The 21791-nt window shown below is 39.6% G+C and overlaps 1 protein-coding gene across 11 annotated transcripts in view; it reads right to left on the bottom strand.

Moving 5' to 3' along the window:
• MAGI2 (membrane associated guanylate kinase, WW and PDZ domain containing 2) overlaps positions 1 to 21791 on the bottom strand; it is a 717920-nt gene that overhangs the window by 53558 nt on the left and 642571 nt on the right. For 8 of the 11 annotated variants that reach the window (XM_039570838.1, XM_039570837.1, XM_039570829.1 and 5 more), the window contains 4 exons: positions 18780 to 18871; positions 12686 to 12878; positions 11616 to 11702; positions 9366 to 9614 (listed from right to left, as the gene is read on the bottom strand). In XM_039570838.1, coding sequence (XP_039426772.1) covers positions 9366 to 9614; positions 11616 to 11702; positions 12686 to 12878; positions 18780 to 18871 — 621 coding nt within the window. The remainder of the gene's footprint in view (positions 1 to 9365; positions 9615 to 11615; positions 11703 to 12685; positions 12879 to 18779; positions 18872 to 21791) is intronic. The other 3 variants (XM_039570839.1, XM_039570833.1, XM_039570834.1) reach the window with 1 other exon arrangement.

Raw genomic sequence — 21791 nt, 5'->3', positions numbered from 1 at the left:
CTGGGGCAACCTTCTGGAGAGGTAGAAGAATAAAAGCATTCAAAAAGGTATTAGACCAATTTACAGGAGTAGACCCATTGCTGATTAAATCAGAAAGTCTTGGCTGTGAAAGCTGAGGTGACTCCTGGGAAAAGTCCTGTCTACTGTAGGTGCTGTCCTCTCTGTCACTGGTCATGGCCAAGGGACAGCATGGAGCTGTGTGGCTACTTGCTCTCTCCCAGCATGGCAGGTCTCTTCTTGGGAAGAAACCTCCCCTGTCTGGAATTTCAGTAGGGTTTTGTTAACATATAGTGGTTTTTTTCCTTAAATTGCATCTTTGCTGTTTTATTTTTATCTAAGCAGAGCATTTAATAATGTAACCTTTTAAAGGAAGTCCCAGATCACCTGACTGGTGGTAAATGTTTCTATCACCCTTAAAAATTTTTACTAATCTATTCATTCTTCTTTTAAGAATTTGCCACGAGCTGTTCTCCAAACATATGTACATATTGAAGAGTGGCAGCATGTGCCTGGATGAGACTTTGCAGAGAATTTGATCCACTTATTTCAAAACGCTGAGTTACCTGAGCAGCATTTAATATTAGCAGGCTATATGGAAGACTTGGGTTAGTGGCTTTTTTCCCCAAGAAACCCATTGTTCTTGCTAGAAGTGAGCATAGAAAACAAGCTGCCCCTTTGCAGAACAATTCATTTCTTGGTTCTCTCAGACTACACAATGAATGAGACTGCAAGGGAAAAAAATATTGTAAACAGGGATTAATACATATTTTTTAACTGTTGAAAATATGGGAAATTAGTAAGTATGAATTTATATTTATACAAACCACACAGCCCTTCAAAATAGACATATAGGGTCTTTTTCTCCAATACTATCAAGTCATGCAAAATGTGATACTCAGGAGTGATATAGTTGGATGTCTACCTTAAGATAAAATAAATCCTTCCAAGGCAGAAGACATAATCCTAGACTCAAAATAATCTAGCAGAGAGCAGCAATGCTGCAGAAACCTTACCTAACAGAAGATCTTACAATGGGATGCAACTTTTCTGTGGTGTATTTTTCAAAATCTCACGACTTGGGGAAGATGTGAATCCTGAGAGCACCAAAGCTTCTATGCTATTTGAAGTCATTAATCTCGCCTCCTAAATCTCGCTCAGATATTTACAGCCTTACAGCACAAACTGACCCAGAATTGGCATGTAGCAGCTGATGCTTTCCCAGAAGGTAGTTAATTGTGCAATGATCAGCTCTTAGCTCATTAAAGAGAAATTAAATTGAAAAATTAAAAGAAAAAATGATTTAAAAGAAATCTTTGCATTTAGAAAGTGGATAAGGCCTGCTTTCAGAAACTTACTGATAACTACAAATTTACATTTTCCTCTATATCAGTATTTTTAATTGATAAAAATCACCCACTTTTGCTCCCCATGATTCAAATTAATATCCTTACCACACCTTCATGTCACAGAACAGAGAACAAATTTTATGTCATTACACCTGAGTGTCCATATGCTTGGGTCAGCTGTACACAAACCCAGAGCAGTTGCTGAATAGAGATACTCCTTCTAACACCACGTATCACAGAAACACAGAAAGGCTGGTGTTTGAAGGGACCTCTGGAGGTCACATAGTTCAACCTCCTGGTAAAGCAGGCTCATCCAGAGCAAATTGTACATGATTGAGTCAGGTGCGTTTTGAGTATCTCTAGAGAAGGACACTTCACCACCTTTCAGGGGGCCTGGTCCAGTGCACAGTCACCTTCAAAGGAAAGAAGCTTTTCAGAATGAACTTTTTGTGTTTTAGTTTGTACCAAATGCCCATTTCTGGCTCTACTCTCTTGACACCCACTCTTAAGATATTTTTATGCAATGGTAAGAGCTCCTCTCAGCCACCTCTTCTCAAGGCAGAACAGGCCCATCTCCCTCAACCTTTCCTCTCAAACAGATGTTCCTGTTCCCTAATCATCCTCTTAGTGCTTCACTGGGCCCTCTCCAGTAGTTTCAGGTCTTTCTTCTATGGAGGAGCCAAGAACTGGGCACAGCACTCCAGATGTGGCCTCACTAGGGCTGAGTAGAGGGACAGGACCACCTCCCTCGACCTGCTAGCAATGCTCTTCCTAATGCTCCCCAGGACACCACTGTCCTTCTTGGCAACAAGGACACCGTGCCAGCTCATGGACAGCTTGTTGTCTAGCAGGACCCCCAGGTCCTTCTCCACGGAGCTGCTTTCCACAAGTCAGCCCCTAACGCACTGTATGTGGGTTCGTGAAGGGTAGCTGCGTTTCCCTGAAACGTCCCTGGCAATGGGATCGTTCCGGTGGGTGCAGTACAGCGCTCCAGCAAGCTTGCTCCTCTCACCCGCGCGGCCGTGGGCACGGACTCTCACCACACACTCAAGCCGGATTGCTCAGCGTTACCAGAAGCAAAGGTCAGGAGGGCTCTCCCGCAAGGCATTCCACAGAGGATGGTTTATTGCACCCTGCCCTAAAGGGAATCCAGAGACCAAAGAGAGCGGACCATCCAGGGTCAGGGGTTTATGTACAGGAGCGGGGCGAGCATCAGGACCAATGATCTGAGGGCACGGGGGCGGTACAAAGGTGGGACTAGGGTAAGGGAGCCAATGGGGAAGGTCTGGAGGCATCCAGGGGTACAAGCCATTCAGACAAACCAAGTCTGCAGAGCAGCACAAAGACTGGCAGGAGAGGCTTCTCTTTTCTCACCATGAGGTCAGGGCATGTTCTTAAACCTCAGAACCGGTCCACCAGCAGACCCCTGCTATTTCAGGGCTCCTTGGCCCCTCAGCCATCGCAATCGCTGGCTCAGCGGCTACAACAAGCCCCAGCCTGTGCTGGTGCTTGGGGTTCTTCCTCCCTCGCTGCAGGACTTTGCACCTGCCTGTTCAAACTTCATTAAGTCCCTCTCCCCCCAACTCTCCAAACTGCCCAGGTCTGGCCAGCAGAGCTTTCAGGTGTATCAGCCTCTCCTCCCAGTTTTGTATCAGCAAACTTGCTGAGGGCATACTCTGTCCTTTCACCCAGACCACTGATGAATAAGTTAAACAAGACTGATACATCTATCAGCCTCTTACTTTTTGGATATGAAAATAATTTCTCCCCATTTGAAAGACCCACAAACTAAAAAGAGTGGATTCTAAGAAAATATTGCCACAAATAAGGCTTTTCTGATTTACATCAGTATTTTTTTTACATCCATTCAGTACTTCTAGACTTAACTGTTGAGACTATGTTTTTTAGACAGCAACTTTTCAGTTTTCCCCCTGAATATAGTAATTAAATGTCAAAAAGTATCAGTTAAGGGGGAAAAAAAAATCAAACCTCTGCTTTATCTATTAAAAACCTCTGGCAGATAAATTTTTGCAATATTTTCTAATGTTAACAGATATAGACAGTAAACCAAGCAAATGAGCCTTCCTAAGCCAGCTGTCCTTCAATGTTATACAGTGATCAAATGAATATTTATTATATTTTCAATTCTCTAAACATGCAAAAGTTTTCATTCAACCGCAGGCTCCAGCATAACAGATTTTAATTGGAAGAATATATTAAAGATAAACATCTGTAATTTCATTGCTATGGAAAAACCTAAAATTTGGAAAACTTGAGTATGGTGGACTTTCCATCAGGGCTAAAAAATATTTTCCTGATATTGACAGGGTATTTTATGTGACTCTTATTTGGAAAATAGAAATCTGTGGCATGCTGCATACTTGTAGGTGAAAATAATCAGTTTTATTTATAAGATTAATGAATCTATGAATGGAAACATTCCATTGTGTGCTGACATGGACCATATTTGCTTGCATAGCACAGGCATAAGAAGCTAGGTGGGAAGGAGTGCACATACCTTAGAAAGCTGAAAGATCTAAGAAAAAATAATGTAACTTATATACTTTAATTCAAGCTTCTAATGAAGCAAAATGGGCCCTGTGAAATTATTAGAAAAACCTTGATTCCCTTGATGGGTTTGTGCTAAGAAAACTCACAGTGTTTGTTCCTCGAAAACACACGAGCAGCACCTGTAGGTCCAAATGATGTATTCAGAAACATGCTAGAACGTAAGGACAGAAACCATCTACAGAGGGGAGTAATGCAGTTAAGATCCTCTGTTCTTTATCTCCAAAAAATGTCAAATATAAAATTGAGTATTTCATGCCTGCAAACTGCAGCAATGTATTTTGGTGATATTAAAAACTTCTTTGACCTCTTAAGGTTATTTCACTATGATTAATTGCTTCTGTTGATTTGCAAAACTAAATTGTATAGAAATTTCTTTCAGCTGCAGGTTTTACTATCACTTAAACATACTTAGAAAGTGTGATTTTATAGCTGAAGAGGCAGAACAGCTCAAACCTGAATATCAAAGCTACATAGAAATGAGAATCCAGATTCCTTGCCCACAAGTTGCAAATATCTTCCATGGGGGACTCACACTGTAGGTGGATTTTCACTGCTATGCTCCAAAAATGTCCTAGGTGGGGTAGACAGACATCCTAATTTCCAAAGCTCTGTTTTCTTTAGAATTTGCAGATTGGTCACAGAAAATTATGTCCCTAGGCACCATCATACCCAGGAAAAGCATGGGTGAAATTTCTGCGCAAACAACTCGGACCACACAGTTATCATTGATCGATAAACTGGTTTTTATCTCTAAACTGTAAGGAGTTCAAAGAAACTCTGGGCTGAATGGGACTTACTCAGAATGCTGTTTCCTGCAGTCAGCACAGGCTTATCTTGGATTTATGTTTTTTAGTTAAGACTGCATGTTTTGAGAAATGAAGGAAACTTCTTTCATTAGACTCTGTTTTATCATGTTTTGAAAATCCAGCAGGCACTGGCATATGCAGTGTAGGGGTAAATTAATCTACAGCTCCTCTTTTGTGAAGCAGGAGGAAGATCATAACAAGTATGCAGAGTCATCTGCTCTTAATTTTTTGAAAATTGTTTATTGATTATGCCTGTATTTTTAGTTTGTTTACACTTTATAACTGCTAATTGACAGTACCTGCTACAGTACAATTCCTGGAAATATTGCTAATTTTCCAATTTCACTGGGAGTTGCAACTTAACAAGGTCTGTTTACAACGCATGGTTTCTCTCTACAAAAATCAGGATGTAAAGAGATTTACAGGGCATCACAAGTACTTCTTCTGGATGAAGCCGCATCCCAAACATAAAGTAAAAGCAGCAGGAAGATATGAAGCAGGCAGGGACAATTTTACCCCATAAAACTCTAGGACACATTAATCCAGAAATCTCATTCTGGCCAATTTCAGAAAGCTGCCAAGTGCTTTTCCATAGGCTGCAGATAGTGAATTTATCTTGATACCCTAAAAATATTTCCCTAAATGCAATGCTAAGTATAGATGAATTACTTAAATTTAAGTATTTTAGCTGCAATTTCTCATGTGTGGAGAAGGGATGGGAGCCCTTTAACGATGGAACAGGATCTGGGGGAAGGCACAATAATATACTTTAGAGGCAGTGGAAGTTAATCCTTTTGTTAGAAATAGGTCAGGAGCCTGGACAGGTGTATTTTCTTTTCTTAATCTCTTAGCACTCTAAGATCCTCTGCGTGCTGCACTAGGCAAAATGATTTGCTCCTGTATATACCACTCAAGAACAGCTCTTTATTTATCCACTTTAGCTCCTTTTACTGATACAATTTCGAAGCATGGCTGACCTTTTCTATGCCCCTGCTTTGCCCTGTAAAATCTCTTCATTCAATCCTTGTCATTCGTTTTCCACTCCTGATCTCCCCACATCAGAACCGTAGTTCAGTGCAAGATAATCCCCTGCGCTGGATTAGAGAACATCCCAAGCAATGCTTTGACAAAGGGGAAACAAAATTTCTACCATTATAGATGTAGGAAAATAAATGTGCCACAGGAACTGGATGTTTAAGCAAGTACCAGTAAGGAAAAATGACATTCAGATCTAAAGACTGACTCCAAACTACTTAACGTTAATTTATTGAAATGACAGCTATTACAGTGCTGCCCATCACAAAATGTGAAAAAATAGTTGGTTCCCTAATTATGGCTGTAGTCTGTCCTCACTCTGTGTCTACATCCATAGTGAAAAAAATGCATTCATTATTTTGAAAATTTCTGCAAGGAAAAGGCAGAAATCAAAGGTTACAACAAACCCCTTGCAAACCATGTCAAGAGAAAAGCTGACCAAGACCCTAAACCTCTTGGAAAAAGAGTGACATCTCTAATTCTCGGAGCTCCTGAGTGTTTCATGGCTCATTCTCAGGTCAGAAGGAGCATGAAGCACTCCTAAGATGCTGTGTGGGAGCAGTGCAGCCCCTACAGCTTCACACAGAGCAAACTCTCCTGGCAAACAGAGAGTGAACTTTTGTGCAACCCCTTCAGCTTCAGGCCAACTGCAAAGGAGCAAACTGATGAACTTGCAGCTCTGTAGCCAGTAGCAACTTTGCTGGAATGATTGCTTCAATTTTGACAGTGCTTGAAGCACAGGCACCTAGAGACATAAAGTGCTTGCTCCTGTACTCAGCAAGAGCTGTTGTAATCTTTTGGACTGTAGAACATAGTTTGTAAGTGTGATTTCAAGAACAAGGAAAATACTTTCAGTGCATAATTAATTGCCTTCCTGAGTAAAAGTGGTGATGATACTTATATTCTAAGACCTCAAGTCTTTTGCTTTTGCAAGAAAATAGAGGAGGAAATAGAATTATTGAAATAAACATTCTTAAATAAAAGGAACCCTTCTCCACTTTGCCCTGAGGATGCTCCTAGTGAGACAACTTCCTGGGCGATGCTCTTCCTTACAGAGTCTGTTACTACATGATACTCCCTTTTTTTGACCTATTTTGCCCATTTTGATTTTTTCAGAATTGCTTAGCAATTACAATATTTATGTTTAACTGTGCATGCATGTCTGCTTAACATCATTCTCTTCCACATGGGGATGCAGGAACTGGCAGCAAGTGCACTGGCTCTGAAACAAGGGACACTGGAACCAGAGTATTTCACCCAATTAACATATTACTGCTATGAGAAGTGGGTAACTACCAAGGTGTTAACATGGTCCCATGCAGGTTCACACTTCGATAGTGATGTATCGTATATTTTGCACATGACATATTTTGCACACTGTACTTCCTATATCCATTCGATATTTTCCTGCTGTTAGCATGCTTTCTACCCCTGATTGTGCATTTCAATAAAAGGATTTTGTGTTATGTCAAGTTAGAAGGTACCTCAGGACAGTTTCCCTGTTCTGTTTTCTACCAAAAGGCCCAAAACCTAAATGCTGTATTCTGAATGGATGCCAGCGAGTGCTGAGTAAAAGGGGATAATAATTTCCCTCAATCTACTGGCTATGCTCCTGTTAATAAAGCTCAAATTACTTCACCCAAATAAATATTAAGTAAAGAAAATAACCTCTCTTACTCTAGAAAGAGTAAAAAATTTTTAGATTGTTTTCATTACTGATGACATCACGTAATTTTCAGCATATTTTTTCTACTAGTTTTGTAACAGAATTCATATAGACAGGGTATTTTCTTCTCTTTTCTGTCACTATCTAAAGCAAATGTAATATTTTGTTCACTGCTGTTCTTGTAAACTTAGAATTTGGTGCTTTTTGGGATCACTGAAATTCAATGCAGTTATTATTTGAATAAATTCTCCTGTCACTTCCACAGCAGACTGTAATTTTCCTTTACTATTGGAGATGTTCAACTGAGCATCAAAAACAACTGGTCATGTAGTTGCTTGTGGAGAAAGAAAAGTATTGAAAGAACATGTTGGAGGGTAGGAGGCAAAGCAGGATCTTGGACCTGGGTCTGTAGTCTTCAAGAGAATATTCCAGTCACAGAATATTTGGTTGCTCGAGCATTTTCTCATTTTCTTCCTCTCCCCTTTCCCTCTCCATCTGCCCCAACCACAAACTCTATTAAATAATTTTCTTGAAAAAATCATGACTGGCTTAACTGATTAACATGTATGTATCTCAATGGATTATTATTTTTCTTTTCTGATCTTCTGCAAAGAACTTCCAGTTCTTTGGCTGTTATATTCAGTAATGTGAAAACAGAGTCCCAAGAGGCTAATTAGCTATGGTTTTGTTACAATATTAATTCTGGCAATCATGGAGTTTTAAAATTCAGCTCAGGTAACATGAAAAGCAACTCTTTTAATAACTACATGATCATGAAATACTGCAAAAACATTTTCTGAGATAACTTGCTATTGTGAGATAAGGTTTTCCCAGTACTCTCTCAGCCGCTTTTCAGGTATGAATTTAGAAGAGTGATGTTTGATCCTAAAAGTTGAAATTGTGATTTTATTTTGTCAGGAACCAGTTTCAGGCAAAAGAACAGTTCCTTCAAAACATGTTTTAATGTAGGGAAAGCATCAGATTAGGCTGCAACTTGCAAAATGATAAATGTTCTCACTTCTCTTGGTTTTTCAGCTGTGGTTAGCATTATTTGGTGGGGCATGTGGATGTCTCTCAATATAAAGCCTTTTTACTTCCTTCTTCCAGAGGGCTCAGCTCTCATTTGGTTAAATGTCATTGGAAAGACCCAAGGGTGCCCCTGTGCCTCCAGCTGTCACTACCAGGGTTTGAGTCTTCTGTAGGTCCTATGTCACATCTGCCTGATCTCTCCCTGGATGTACCCAGGACAGCTCAAGTGGCACCAGATGTTTATATTAAAGCAATAAAATTGACCCACAGAACAAATTAGTTTTCTGAACAGAAAGTGAGCTGTAATTATTAAGGGCAGATCTTGCCACCTGAGTACTACTGAGTACAGAGAGATATACCTATCCCCCTGTACTCAGCTTTAATTTTTATGCTGTCTATACTCCAGCCAGTTTAATCAGCCTCTCTGCACCTGCATCTAACATGTTTTCCCAATTTCCAGTTGTTTCTGCAGTCCTGTAGCTGGACAGCTGTTGTCACAGGGTTTGCTGTGATCTAAGATTGTTTTCAACTTGCTGAACTTCACCTTGATTTATTAAAAAAAAGTCTCATTCAGTTGCATGTGGGAGAATAATTTATTCACATAACCCTACTCGTTACTTACAGAGTCTCTTTGAGACATAGTAACAGAGAAAGTCTACTTTATGGGTGAATCCTCTATTACTCTGATAGTCAAGGAAGTGTGGGAAGCACAGAGCTTGAGAGGACAGAATAACCTTTGGTTTTGTTCAAGACACAACAGACAAACAGTGCCCCTGAATCAACATTGAGAGTATCTTCAGTTTAAATCTCTGCAGTGATAAATTATTAGCAGATAGGTTTAAATTAATTATTGGGGTTTTTTATTTGGGGCAAACTTGGAGGAGAAAGAACTGAAAAACATGATTTACTTACTTATTGTGGACCCGGATTCGGGCCTGTTCAGCGAGCTGATGATAACGAAGCCAAAGCCTTCATTCTCCTTGCGATGGATCACCACGTCACTGGTTTGCAGGCTGTGAGATGCGAAGCCCTCAGGGGGAGTAGCATTGCTGCTGGAGACAGCGTGATTACTGTTGGCATAAGTCGTGTAGTCACTTCTTGGGGAACTGTGGTGCGTAGACACCGAGCCTGGGCTTCTGCCATTCTCTGGGCAGGGCTCTCCTACAACACAAATCACACCAGTGTCAAGTCTGACTTGCTCAGTGGCTCTGTGACTTACAGTACATTTGCTAACATAACATGAATAGAGTTGACTGTCTACAGACCAGACTACCCTGAGTATTAAGCTAGGAGCTGTAGTAGATGCAGAGAGACAGGAATCTACACAATTATGCAAAACATTCAAGGGCAATCAGATAAAGCAAGCATGAACACTGGCTTCTAAGCTAGCTACAAGAGAGCAAAGGAAAGTAAGAAACAGTGTCTATCTGGATTGCAAAAACATTAGCAAGCGCTATTCCCTTGTCTGCTGGTGGATCTGTCATCAAGAGGAAAATGTGACTGTCTAATCCAATAAAAAATTATTTGTGTTTGGATTACAAGAATTTAAGCAGGGAGCTAACAGAGTAATTAGGATTAGCTGCATAATGTTCTTCTTACATGTTGATTAGCATGTTCAAAAGATGTTCACCAAACAGAGCTGTTATACAATGAAAACTGATCACAAGTAGTTTTTCTGCGGGTGTCATGGCGGCAGCAGCAGCAGTCATTTAAAGGTTTGGAGATGTTCTTGTTTGGCAAGTTCAAAAGAACAGAAGTGAAAATGGAGTCCATGCACACTCTAGTATTGCTTTACAGTAACAAGAACAGGAAGCAAGTTAAAACTTGTGGGATTGCACATTTTTTAGTGTGAGCATTTTGGCAATTGAAAACAGTAAAGTTACACCTCCAGATGGGAAAAAAAGATTTATATTCCTTGAAGATCTAAGTTGTTTACACAAATCAGCATTTATTGACAGTTTTAATACAGAACTTTCAGATAAATGTAAGTAATATGTTTTCTGTTTGGAGCAACAAGAATGGCAGAGTCATTTTACTGAACATGTGAGGCGCTCCCACATACACACATACATCCTAGGTAGAGAGTTTGCAAATTAGACCTTCAGTGTGTGTATATATTAATAAAATAAATAACATCCAAGGACAAGCTGTTGTTTTCTCAGTCAGGTGTGTCCTTTAGCAGTCCTTCTGCAACTATGAAATAAAGTAATTAGAGAGTATAAGGAGGAAGAAAAACAAACAATTATTATACTCTTGCTTTAAAACTGAAAATCTGTAAGAGTTATTGAACCAAATCTGCAACTAAATGCCATAGTCAGTGGCAAGAGAGTTCTCATTTTCTGGCTGTCATGTTTCAGAAAGCTGAATATTGTTTATGTCAGTATGGCTGCAACAGAAAGGAAACTATCTGACCCTGTAGAATGACCAAGAGATGGCTTGGCCATACGAGAATGCAACTGAATGCCATTCAATATAGGAAAAGAAACAAAAGGAGGAAAAGCTTAAATGGCCAGTTGACTGTCAACTGTGCAATAGATATTAATCAGAAAGATTACATTTTGCTTCTGCCTGTGAAAAAATGGCATTTTAATCCATGTTGTTCCAAATATCAGATTTTCCTAATCAAATTGTTTTCCAGAGCTTGTGAATTGTGACTTTCTGTTCCAGATCTGGGTAAGTATATGTATAAAATGGTAATTCCAGGTGAGGGCTAAGATATGTATATCAGCTATAGACAGGTAAGGAAAACGCCAGATCCCTCTGTTGTATATGTTCATGCTAGTGAGAAATTCCCATGAAATTAATTGGCCTGATGTATTAGTATGGCATTTTTCAGTCACGCCCAACATCAGCTGTTTCAAATTTTTCCACAAAGCTTATGTTGTAACACACCACATTAAAATCCTGTTCAGCTCCTGAAATGCTTAAACATTGATGAGCTACATGCTACATTCCCTGGTGTGGCATTCTCGAGGCCCAAGAATAACTTCAGGTGTTTTACCAGCCTGCTTCATTGTCTGCACCAGGAGCCCTGGCTGGCTATCAGACCCTCTAATATTGAACGAGCAGCAGCAAAGGCTGGCATCCACTCTGTGGATTTTGCTTGCACTGTGTACAGCGGCTGACCCGGCAGAGGTGCTGGCGGCGAGGACTCGGCATTACCTTGGTTATTGGCCATTTTCCTCGCGCTGGGGGAGCTGCGAGGGGGCGTCGCACCAGGCGCAGGGGCACCTTTCTGGCTGGAGGACTCTGGAGTCAGTAACAGAAGAAAGTCAGTCCTGCGGGAGCACGGCTGGCAGGGAGCTGCACTGCCGCAGTGGGAGGGGGACTGCGAAGACGAATGCGAGTGGGAGGGCGGCTTTTTGGCACAGGAGCGAAGGGGAACGGCGCAGGCAGCGACAGTGCATCTAGGGCACGGGCAGGCAGAAGACAGGACAGGCTGGGAATGTGGTTTTGCTCATTTCTGGTACCTCAGTGAAGTGTACTCACCAAAAGTGTTTTAAAAGTTCTTAAAGAAACTTCTTTCCTCTAGCAATCAAAGGTTGTAATGGAAGGGCATCAAATTCTCCCTTTAAAGCTTTAATAGATGCTATCACACATTTTTCAAGGTTCTGATGTTTTAGCAATTGAGACTGAGCTAGTCTAAATGTCTAATTTACTACAAATACTTCATATTGGTTTAGGGTAATTTTCTGAATGTTTCTGCTTGACAGAAGAATCTGGCCCTGTTCCTAGGAGCCACTTGTGCCCCAGAGAAGATTTTCAGCCAGCTTGCATTGCAGTTTGATGGGAAATTCCAGATGACATCAGTGAGACCAGAAATGGGCTTTTAATACATACAAGAGTGAAATGAGTTCCTGCCCTGATCAGTTAACAGTCTTTGAGCCTTTCTCTTATTGACATAGGCAGCTCAAATGGCTTTAACTTAGGTGAATGTTTAGTCCGAAAAGTGGACAAGAGGAGACAGCACAGACCAAGACAGCATGGAACAAATCCAGAGCACTTTTGATCACCACACCAGGGTTGCCAATATGTTTCCACTTCTGAAGGAAACAACACTCAGCTGTAGTACTTTTTTCAGAGAAACAAGGGACACACATTTACAATTTTTCTTTCCTCAAAACGACACAAACATTCACTTTGATTTCCTCTGTTGTTTTTTAAACAGCACCTGTTTGTGCTGCCAGCATTGGGATCTGTTTTTCCTTTCACCTTTCCCAGTCTTCACTCACCCGTGGGTAGCACCTTTCTCCTCACAGTAAGATTCACTTGCCCATTTCGGGCAGCGTTATGCATAAGATCAATCACATATCGGTGGGTTTTGCCGGCCACTGGAATCCCATCTACATACACCAGCTCATCACCAGGATGGAGACGACCATCTCGGTCTGCTGAGCCCATGGCAATTACTGCTCCGATGAGAATCTAGGCAGCAAAGAAACAAAATCCTGTCATATATTGCACTGAGCCTCCAATTTAGTGACATGAATATTGCAGTGATTTTCCCTTTCTTCTGAAATTAATCTAGTCATTTAGTACAGATGAAGAGATCTGTGTGTGTCTGAAAGCTGTGCTTGTCCTCTTGTGGGTATGACTGAAGATGTTTCCTCGCCTTTGGTAAGAAGGCACGGTGTTTCCTACCTGCATAGGAGAGATACACCAGACAATCCTAATCTGAGTTCTACTTGATATGTTCAAATAAAGATAATTTGTCTCTAAGGAGTGCGAGTTTCCATAGACTATGTTATGCAGAAGACCTAAACAGATTAATTCCATGTAAGGATTTTTTGACTTAAAATTAGCGAGTCTGCATACTTCTTGTCGAAGGTTCTTCACTGCTGTGTGATTTAAACACGTGGAGTAATATACCTGAGGTCAGCAGTGGAAGTGACCCCACTACACAGAGTGTGCTTTGGGACTCTTTAGGGGAAAAGAAGTACCGTATTAAATGTTGTTACTCGTAATGAATGATTGCTCAGGTTGTGCTTGATTAAAATGGAAAAAAGAGGAAAAAATGTCAGCTTGCTCTGAGCAGATGTTGTTTTCCCAAATCAACACTTAAATGTAGTTTGTATGGGACATATAAACTAGTAAAAAATCTGTCCAAAACCTTTTAATGACTTTCTCCACTTTCTATGCAGATAACTTCACATAATTTATTAGAAGAAGAGGTATATATTCTCCCTGTGGAGTAACTGGTAGAAGCGTTGAGATTGATTCAAACAAAACCTGCTTTCTTTGAAAGAATATTAAAGCATTCACAAAGCATGTTCCAAATTTTTGTTCTCATTTTCAGTGTGAGAGTGAGCACAAAATGATGGATATGACATGCCATGACAATCTGCTTTAAATAATAAAAGACAAAAGCTTTGAAACATTGCTTTTCATAATGAATTGCAAAGGATAGATGTGGTAGTCACACAGGCGGGCTTGGGGTTTTTTTGTGGTCTTAGCTGCAGAGTTGCAAGTATCTCTGCAGAGTGTTTAAATGAAACCCTGCATGGAGCCTGGAGAACTTCCCCCAGTTTTTATCCTCTCTTTGGCTTACTTTTGCTTTCAAAACTTAGCAAAGAGAGAACATGATGTGGCTTCTTCCTGCTTTCTGGTACTCCTGGGATTCTGTTAAGCAGTGCCAGGCTGAGTGGCTAGAGAGGCTGTTTCAGGTTCTCCATTCTGTTCTTCAAACGGTGAAAGAATATACCTCAAAGTTTTGGAAAATACTTTGTGCAAAATTCAACTCTGAAATATGTATTTATGCTCCTTTACTGGACAGAAGAAAAGCTCTCCAAGGCTGGGTTTAGCTAGATCTCCACAAAGTATTCTCAAAACGTTTGAGAATTAGGTGTCTCACATGAGTAAGAATTTCTTCCTAGTTATTTTGGGAAGAGATGGGTGATAACCCTCTGCATCTTGGTAGATTGTAGGGACTGGCTTCCTCCTTTGGTTTTATTGAGCATTTGCAGTTTCTCCATAATTGTCTAACAAAATATTGAACAATTTGTGCATCTTTAACCTTTGGAAAAACACAAATGCAGATCACAGCATGGTAGGTCATCAGTATACATAACAAACTGGAAATAATCTTTCTAGTTCTGACTAATTAAGTAATTATTGCTGATATCTCACATGTCCACCATGGAACGTGACTGTGCTACTCATCTCAGTGTTGGACTCCCAACATAAGCAGCAGAGTCATATTTTAAGCACTTCAGATAGGTGTGTTTGTTGAGATGATGGCCACCATATCTGTTATTTGGTATATTTAATAGCAAGAATAACTTAATTTTCCTACTTATTCATTTTCTGTGTCTGAATTTCTTATCCAGTATCTGCTCTTATTTCATGGATGAGTAGTTGCCATAATAGTTATCAATTCTACATGTAAAACACAAATTGGAAAAGTATATATCAGGATTATATTACCTCTGAAATGCAGTTTTATACTGGCATGAGATTGCTTTGAATGTGTGAGGAAAAGGAATGTAAGCAATTAAGACTGTGTTGTAGAGAAAAAGAAAAGTTTCTCATATTGTTTGAGATTAAACATGAGAAATTCTGGGTTAGGGTGACAGTGGCAGAGCATAATCTGAAATTAAAGCCTGTGTGTATTAATTTGTCCAGGTTAATCTGCTTTGATACTGACTTTTTGATTCTTGGTAATTATTAGAATTTGTATTTTAGTTTCTCTGAATACAACACAGTAGGTTCACAGGCACATAGCAAAATTTAAGTATATACACATAAGAGGTGATTCACCTAATTTTGAGTGTCAGGGATGTCTAAATCCAAGCTAGTCATCTGAACTCTGTCTAATTGGTGCTATAATAGGACTTCCCAAGGCATGGTCTTAGCCTAACATTTTGCTCTATGGATATCTAAGTCTTAGAAATGCAGAAAGATACTTAGAATGTGTCTTGGCATTGATAATAAAAAGAATACAGAATACATCTTACAGACATTTTTGAGAAAAATCCCAGTCCATCTGTGTTGAAAAGGTAAAACTCTTAGAGAAATTATGTATATGTTCCTGTGATTCTGAGTCTGAGGTGCAAAATAGCTCTCCCCTTTGGGACAGCAATTTGCAACTTCAGTAAAATTCCAATTTATGTGTTTTTGCAACCTTTCAGTAGTATTATAATTCCATAACAGAGACAGATTATCCCTAAATCCTCAAATTACTGGGAGATGTGATAAATAGCTGTTGTAGTGCAATATTATAAGATTTGAGAGGTGATTGGAACTGGAACAACCCACAGTCTTGAAACTTCTGAATAAATTTAAGGACTTCCTTTCAAAAGCATTTTTATGCTTACAAATATGGAAAGTGGAGTAGTACAGCAGCACTTTCGTCTTCTAAGGTGCCAGGTAGCTGATATAACTAGAAGGAAACTAAGCTACAGTCCCTCTATAGTGTCAGTATTATCCTTCTAAAATAACTTTATTTGGATTCTACTTCTTTGAAAAAGTTATTGCCTTATGGTGAAGAATCCATATTCCTTTTTAGAAATCAAACCACAAAGACAAAAGCTTCCTTTTGTTCTGTGTTACCTGACTGCGCAGCAGGAGAGCTGAAATAAAAATTTCAAAGTGTCTCAGTTCTTATTTCATAGGAAAGGCAGGGGTTTGGAGAACAGGCAAAAACTGCTTCTCCTGTTCTGGAGGTGAAAGGAATGGGAGGCTGCAGGTGGGCTGTCCATGGGGGAGCAGAGAAGCAGTGGAGGAGAGAGAGCAGAGTTAAGAAGTCTTGTACTTTGAATACAAAATAGAGGGACACTAAAAAGAGTACATCTGTTGTGTTTATTGGAGCTGAATTTGAGCAGCGAAAACAAGAAGATGGACAACAACGAGGGAGTGGGAATTGAAAACTTCAGCACTGCAACACTTAGTTCTGAGAAGGTGCCTTTTTGCCTTGTACAATCCTCAGCTTCAAGTCAGGGTCTTATTAACTCCTGAGGACTTTGAGAAACATTTGCGAAGAGACATAAAGCCCATTGGATTGATAAGTCCCAGGGAAAAATGCTTTTGTATGTGCAAACCATGAAATAGAGATAGCAGCCTTGAGGCTAAGGGCACGCTGGGAGCAATTGTTCAACAAGCCAGTGAAATGTGTTAGAGGGTGGTTCACAGAGGGCAGCGTTTTTGGTCCTGCTCTCCAAAAATAGCAAGGTGCTTGTCTCTGCACTTGGTATCCAGCTATGGCTCTTTGACTTTGGACAGTAAAGTCAGGTCAGTCCTTTGCTGAAGAGACACTAGAAGGAGCTTATCCTCTGTAACACTTCAGTGCATAATGCATGTAGCTGCAGGGCAAAAGGCTTGTTTCAGATTTCCTTTCTATTGGATTGCTGAGCAGAGACTCAAGTCTCTCACAACTCCAGCATGTATTATGAATATGAACTATCAGAAACTCAGATATTCTACATGAGTTTTTTCCTTAGTCCTTTAGGTTGAAATAATTCAGTTTTATATAAATAATCATCTTTTAGATAAAGCATTTGAGCTGCACTTTTCCCCATGAGATTGTCATAAAACTCCAACAAGCAGAGCCAGTCACATGCTTAGTCTGTGACTGCTTAATTATCCATTTGTAATGAAAAATGCACTAAAGGAGACACTAAGAGACACTCTCACAAAATACTGAGCAGCCTTGTAGCCAGGGATATGTTCCTGGGAGATAGGAAATGACATTAGACATTACTGTCCAGAGCAGGTAGAAGGAGACTTCCAAACCTTCATAGAATAACAGAATGGGTTTGGGTTGGAAAGGAAAAATCCTCTAGTTCCAATCTCCCTGCCATGGGCAGGGACACCTTCCACTACACCATGTTGCTCAAAGCTCCATCCAACTTGGACTTGAAGGTAGTGCCTTTCTAGTGCCGTTTGCTCACAGTATAAAAAGATAAAATGGAACATTTCCACTAACACCTAACAGATTTCCTTTTTTGGCTTCACCCAGTAGGTGTGCTTTGAGAACTTATACTGGCTGAGCCATCCAGAAGGGACAGGAAAAATGCTTAGTTGGAGAATGTGCAGATGATGGCTCAGTGGCCTTCTTTTATGTGCACTGGGACAGGCACACTGCAAGTGTAGAGGATGAAGCAGTGTTGTTTTGGAGTCCTTCTCGGCAGCTGTACTTTATATTTGCAAAATCATTCAAAATGCTTATTCTAAACTAGACTGCATTTCAAACAGCATTTGAAGCATCTTTTTTCAGAATACACTGCATTCTTTTCTTTTTATGGGAGACATCAGTAAACTATTAAGATTTATCAGTACTTTGACAGATGTTGACAATTTTAAAATATAAGAGCTTCTTTGTTTCTCAAAGCCATGTGCTGGTTAACCTTAAGGCCTGAGTGAAAAATATACTATTCTGTATTAATTTGAATATGGAATATATAAATTATCAACTAGGGAATATACAAATCTAATAATTAATTATACATTATCTCAGAAATGTGGTAAGGAAGCAGGACTCAGACTGTGCTTAAAATTGTGATAATAAAACACTATCATTACTGACTTGAGATTAGTCCCAGCTGTCAAACTATAGTTACACCATCGAGTTTTTTCTGAAGGAGTACTAATTATGCCTGCTCTCAAAATTACAGCATTTAGATAGATCAGTAATTTATCAAAATGTGTACACATTTTTGGTGTCTCATGCACATTTGACCCTTATTTTCTGAGCTTCTACAATGTTTCTTTAAAATATTGTGTGTATGGTTTATTTTATATTATATTTTTTTAGCAAAACATCTATGTTCATTTTGTTACCTGTTATTTGGTTACAGAGGTGTCTCCCTCCTAATGGTATAAAGCTATCAGTTTTATGCCTGGTGCCTCTCATGATGTTGTCATCTAACCTGGAACATTGACTATCACTCCCTGGTGAGGTTTTCTGTTTCTAGAAATAAACTGCATTGTTGACTGTGTCTTTTAACCTTATGCATACATTTTGCATGCAAGTTGCCTACTGTGAACATGGTTATAGATAGTCTTACATAATTGGATTTTTAGAATCTTCTGCTTAAACTTGATTTTGGAAAGTCAAGATTAAGAGATGCCAGATCACACTCTGCAGTAATGGGATGAGTGATGCTCTGTTTCTACCTTAATGCCTTCTTATTCTAACTTAATTTACTGTGACATCTTTTAGATGTGAACAACCTGAGAGTTCTGTCTTTTTCTATGGATGAATAAAAGTAATTTTACTTATAGCCTTAACATGGTGTTCATTTGGGTTCAGTTATGTAGTAATATTTTTCCGACCTTTACACAGATTATAGAATGTGGAAGGAAAAGGAAAATCAGGAAGAAATAACTCACAGGCTGTCCAGGCTCATCTCCTCCCAGGATCCTGAAGCCAAACCCAGACTCCATTCTCCGAAGGTGAACATCCAGCTCCTTGTAATCGGGACCTGGTTTAAAGGGAAATCCCACTGAGCAAAGTATTTTGGTCTTATCTTGAGAGTTTGCACCAATTTCCCTCCCACCTTGTGTTCATTGCATGTGACTAATGGCATCCTGGTTGGAGCTGGTGGAAACAAATGGGCCACAGACAAGGAGGAGAATTGAAAATGTAGGTGTCTCTTGGAGGATGATTATGTTTAGTAGAATAAACTAAACCAAACTAGAATACATTCACGGAGGAACAGTATGGAAAAGTCTGTCCAAAATACAGGTTATAAATATGTCTTCCTAAAACTGACTGTATAATGGACTGCTGTTCATCCACCTCTGGTACTTAATTTGTCTTTTCCTTGCAGTTCATTAAACCCTATAAAGAATAAACTGAAATGGGAGAGAGAGATACATCAGTCCAACTCACAAAATATGAAAATCATTACAGGCCATTTAAGTTCCAAACACAGATATGTATATGTATATATATATGTCTTTTTATGTAATGTAGCTTTTGAATATTCCACTTTCAGGTAATACCCTCAATAAGGAGTTTTGATGAAAATTATCATTATAAACCTCTCAGTCTCAGTGTTTAAACTGAAAATATTTCAAATATTATAAAGTAAAACCGTAAGCATTCAGAGGACTAAGAAGTTGTCTGTTGTCTGTTGTGTCACTTTGTCATCATGCTCAGAGATGCTTTAGGCTCATCACCTAAAGCAGTGATTGACAGGAATGGTCTTTTCTATGAATTGCACTCTGGTGTATACATTGTGACACAAAAGCTTCTGGTCAGTGTCAGCTTGTTGCTGACCCCAAGAGAAAAAAGGGATGATAAGGAAGATTTCAGCAAACTGCTCATAAGTGTCTCCAGTTGTGCCTTGTTCCCTCAGTATGGGAGGGATTACAGATGGCTGAAACATGGTACTTCAGCAGCTCTCACTTACAGATCTCCCCTCAGAGCCATCAGTGGACACCTCATAAACTGCGGAATTGGGCACATCCCAGGTGTAGTCTGGGATTAAAGCCTAATTTGTTTCAGTCAGGTATTGCAAAGACAGATACAGAATGACATGCACTGGCTCTATATTATGACCGTGCAATAAAAATCCTCTGTAAACAGCAGCATAGTGCATTATTTCAACAATCTATATTGGGGAAAGTGAGACTGAATCACAAATATTTCAATTGGTAAAATAAAAGTATTACCTTTCCCTACCAACTTGTTTCTCATATAATTGAGAAGGCAAACCCAAACAGAACCAGTTTATTATACTGACTTTTTCAATTTATTTGATGGGTCTCAACACTAAATAAAGGAACAAATGAAGTCTCTGTGTGTACAGTATGTTAGCTTAATGCAAATAATTTAAAAGTTTGAGAGGCAAAGGAATTTCAGATGAAAGAAATACTTTACCTGGTTTGCTGTGCCTACAAGTGTGGTGATAAAACGCAAAGGCAGCTGGAAAATTCCTCTGCTCCTGCTTTTTAGCATCTACATACAAGGATGGGGCTTAGCACTAGGGAAACAGCTTTGTGATAGACACAGTGTAATCATCATTTGTACCCCAGGTTTAACACTCAAAGACACTGTCTCCAGCACTCTGTCACAAAATGAGCACGACCTTTGTTGTGCACAAGTGAATGAATATGCACAGTCGGGAATACAATACAAAAGTCTAAGAATGTCAGGTTGTGAAGAACACTTGCTCTGGCAAACTGAAATGAAAACGTCCCTCAAATAAATTGACAAAGCTGATTCAAACCAGTGTTGGCACTAGACTCCAAAATAAGGGGTACTATTTCTTTTTTAAAAGAGGCTGTTTTTCTACCCATTTAGAATGGAATAGGTAAGCCATGTTGACCATGAAAAAGTTTAGGCTAAAAAATACTGTATAGGGGCATACTTTTCTATGAGCCCTAACACAGTTTGGAAGCCTGTGGATTAATTGACTGTGCCACAATGCTCATTCAGAAGAGCCTTCCTTCCTAAAGAGTTGGAATTCTGTGGAGTCCATTGCCTGCCAACTCTCACCAGGCCACTGAAAACTGCTTTTAAAAAATAATGTTATTTTCTGTCCCACTAAGGAAGCAAAACACAGGACTGGAAAGGATCCCTGGGTCATCGAGTCCAGCTTCCGGTTACTGCAAACCTCTGCAAGCCAACAGCACACAGACCTTACCAGTAAAGACACTGGCAAAGAAGACACTGGTAACTGAGCTTGTTTGTGGCCTTTGTCACTAGGTCACCTGCCTTGCAGTAATATCATAATATCACAGTATCTCCGGTGACTGACTGGTACACAAACGCGTTTGCTGGTTATTTCAGCTTTCATGTTGGGTATGATATGACTCCATTGGCTGCACTGATCACCTTTCCATTGCTCTGGAGACAGCTACGCCAGATTACTGAGTTTACATCTCTGAAAGTAGAGCTGACTTCTACTCTTGGTTTTTGTGCTTAAGTGATTCTTGAAAATAAGACAGAAGACTTAATGCAAGGCTCTTCAATAATATTACTCTTTCAGCTCAGAAACTGTTCTTTTAGTAAAATTGCTTAGCTGCTTTCTATTCATTTGTCTTTACATTTCATGCTAAGCACTGTCTTTTGCAGGCTAACATGGAAATGTTTCAATTATAACTGGCACTTTGTAAAATGCAAAGTATAGATTAATTAAGCACGTACCACTTGTTTGGTGTAAAAAATCAGTTACCAGGTTAGTCCAACCGTGTAAAAAATCAGTTACCAGGTTAGTCCAACCAACAAACTTTTGCTAAACTCCCTTTGCATAGTTCTCAGTTTATCTCCATATTGGCAGTTAGTCTTGATCAACAATATGTTCTAAAGCCTTGCTGTGGCTGAGAACCTTTTTCTTATTTCTGGAAGACAGGTAAGTTGTTCACTATTTTGTGCTTTTCCTACAGGAGCTCATG

The sequence above is a fragment of the Corvus cornix genome, chromosome 1A (genome assembly GCF_000738735.6).
Source record: "Corvus cornix cornix isolate S_Up_H32 chromosome 1A, ASM73873v5, whole genome shotgun sequence".
Classification (NCBI taxonomy): domain Eukaryota; kingdom Metazoa; phylum Chordata; class Aves; order Passeriformes; family Corvidae; genus Corvus; species Corvus cornix.
Note: the sequence above shows the minus strand (reverse complement) of the source record. Positions and strands in the feature narration are given on the sequence as shown.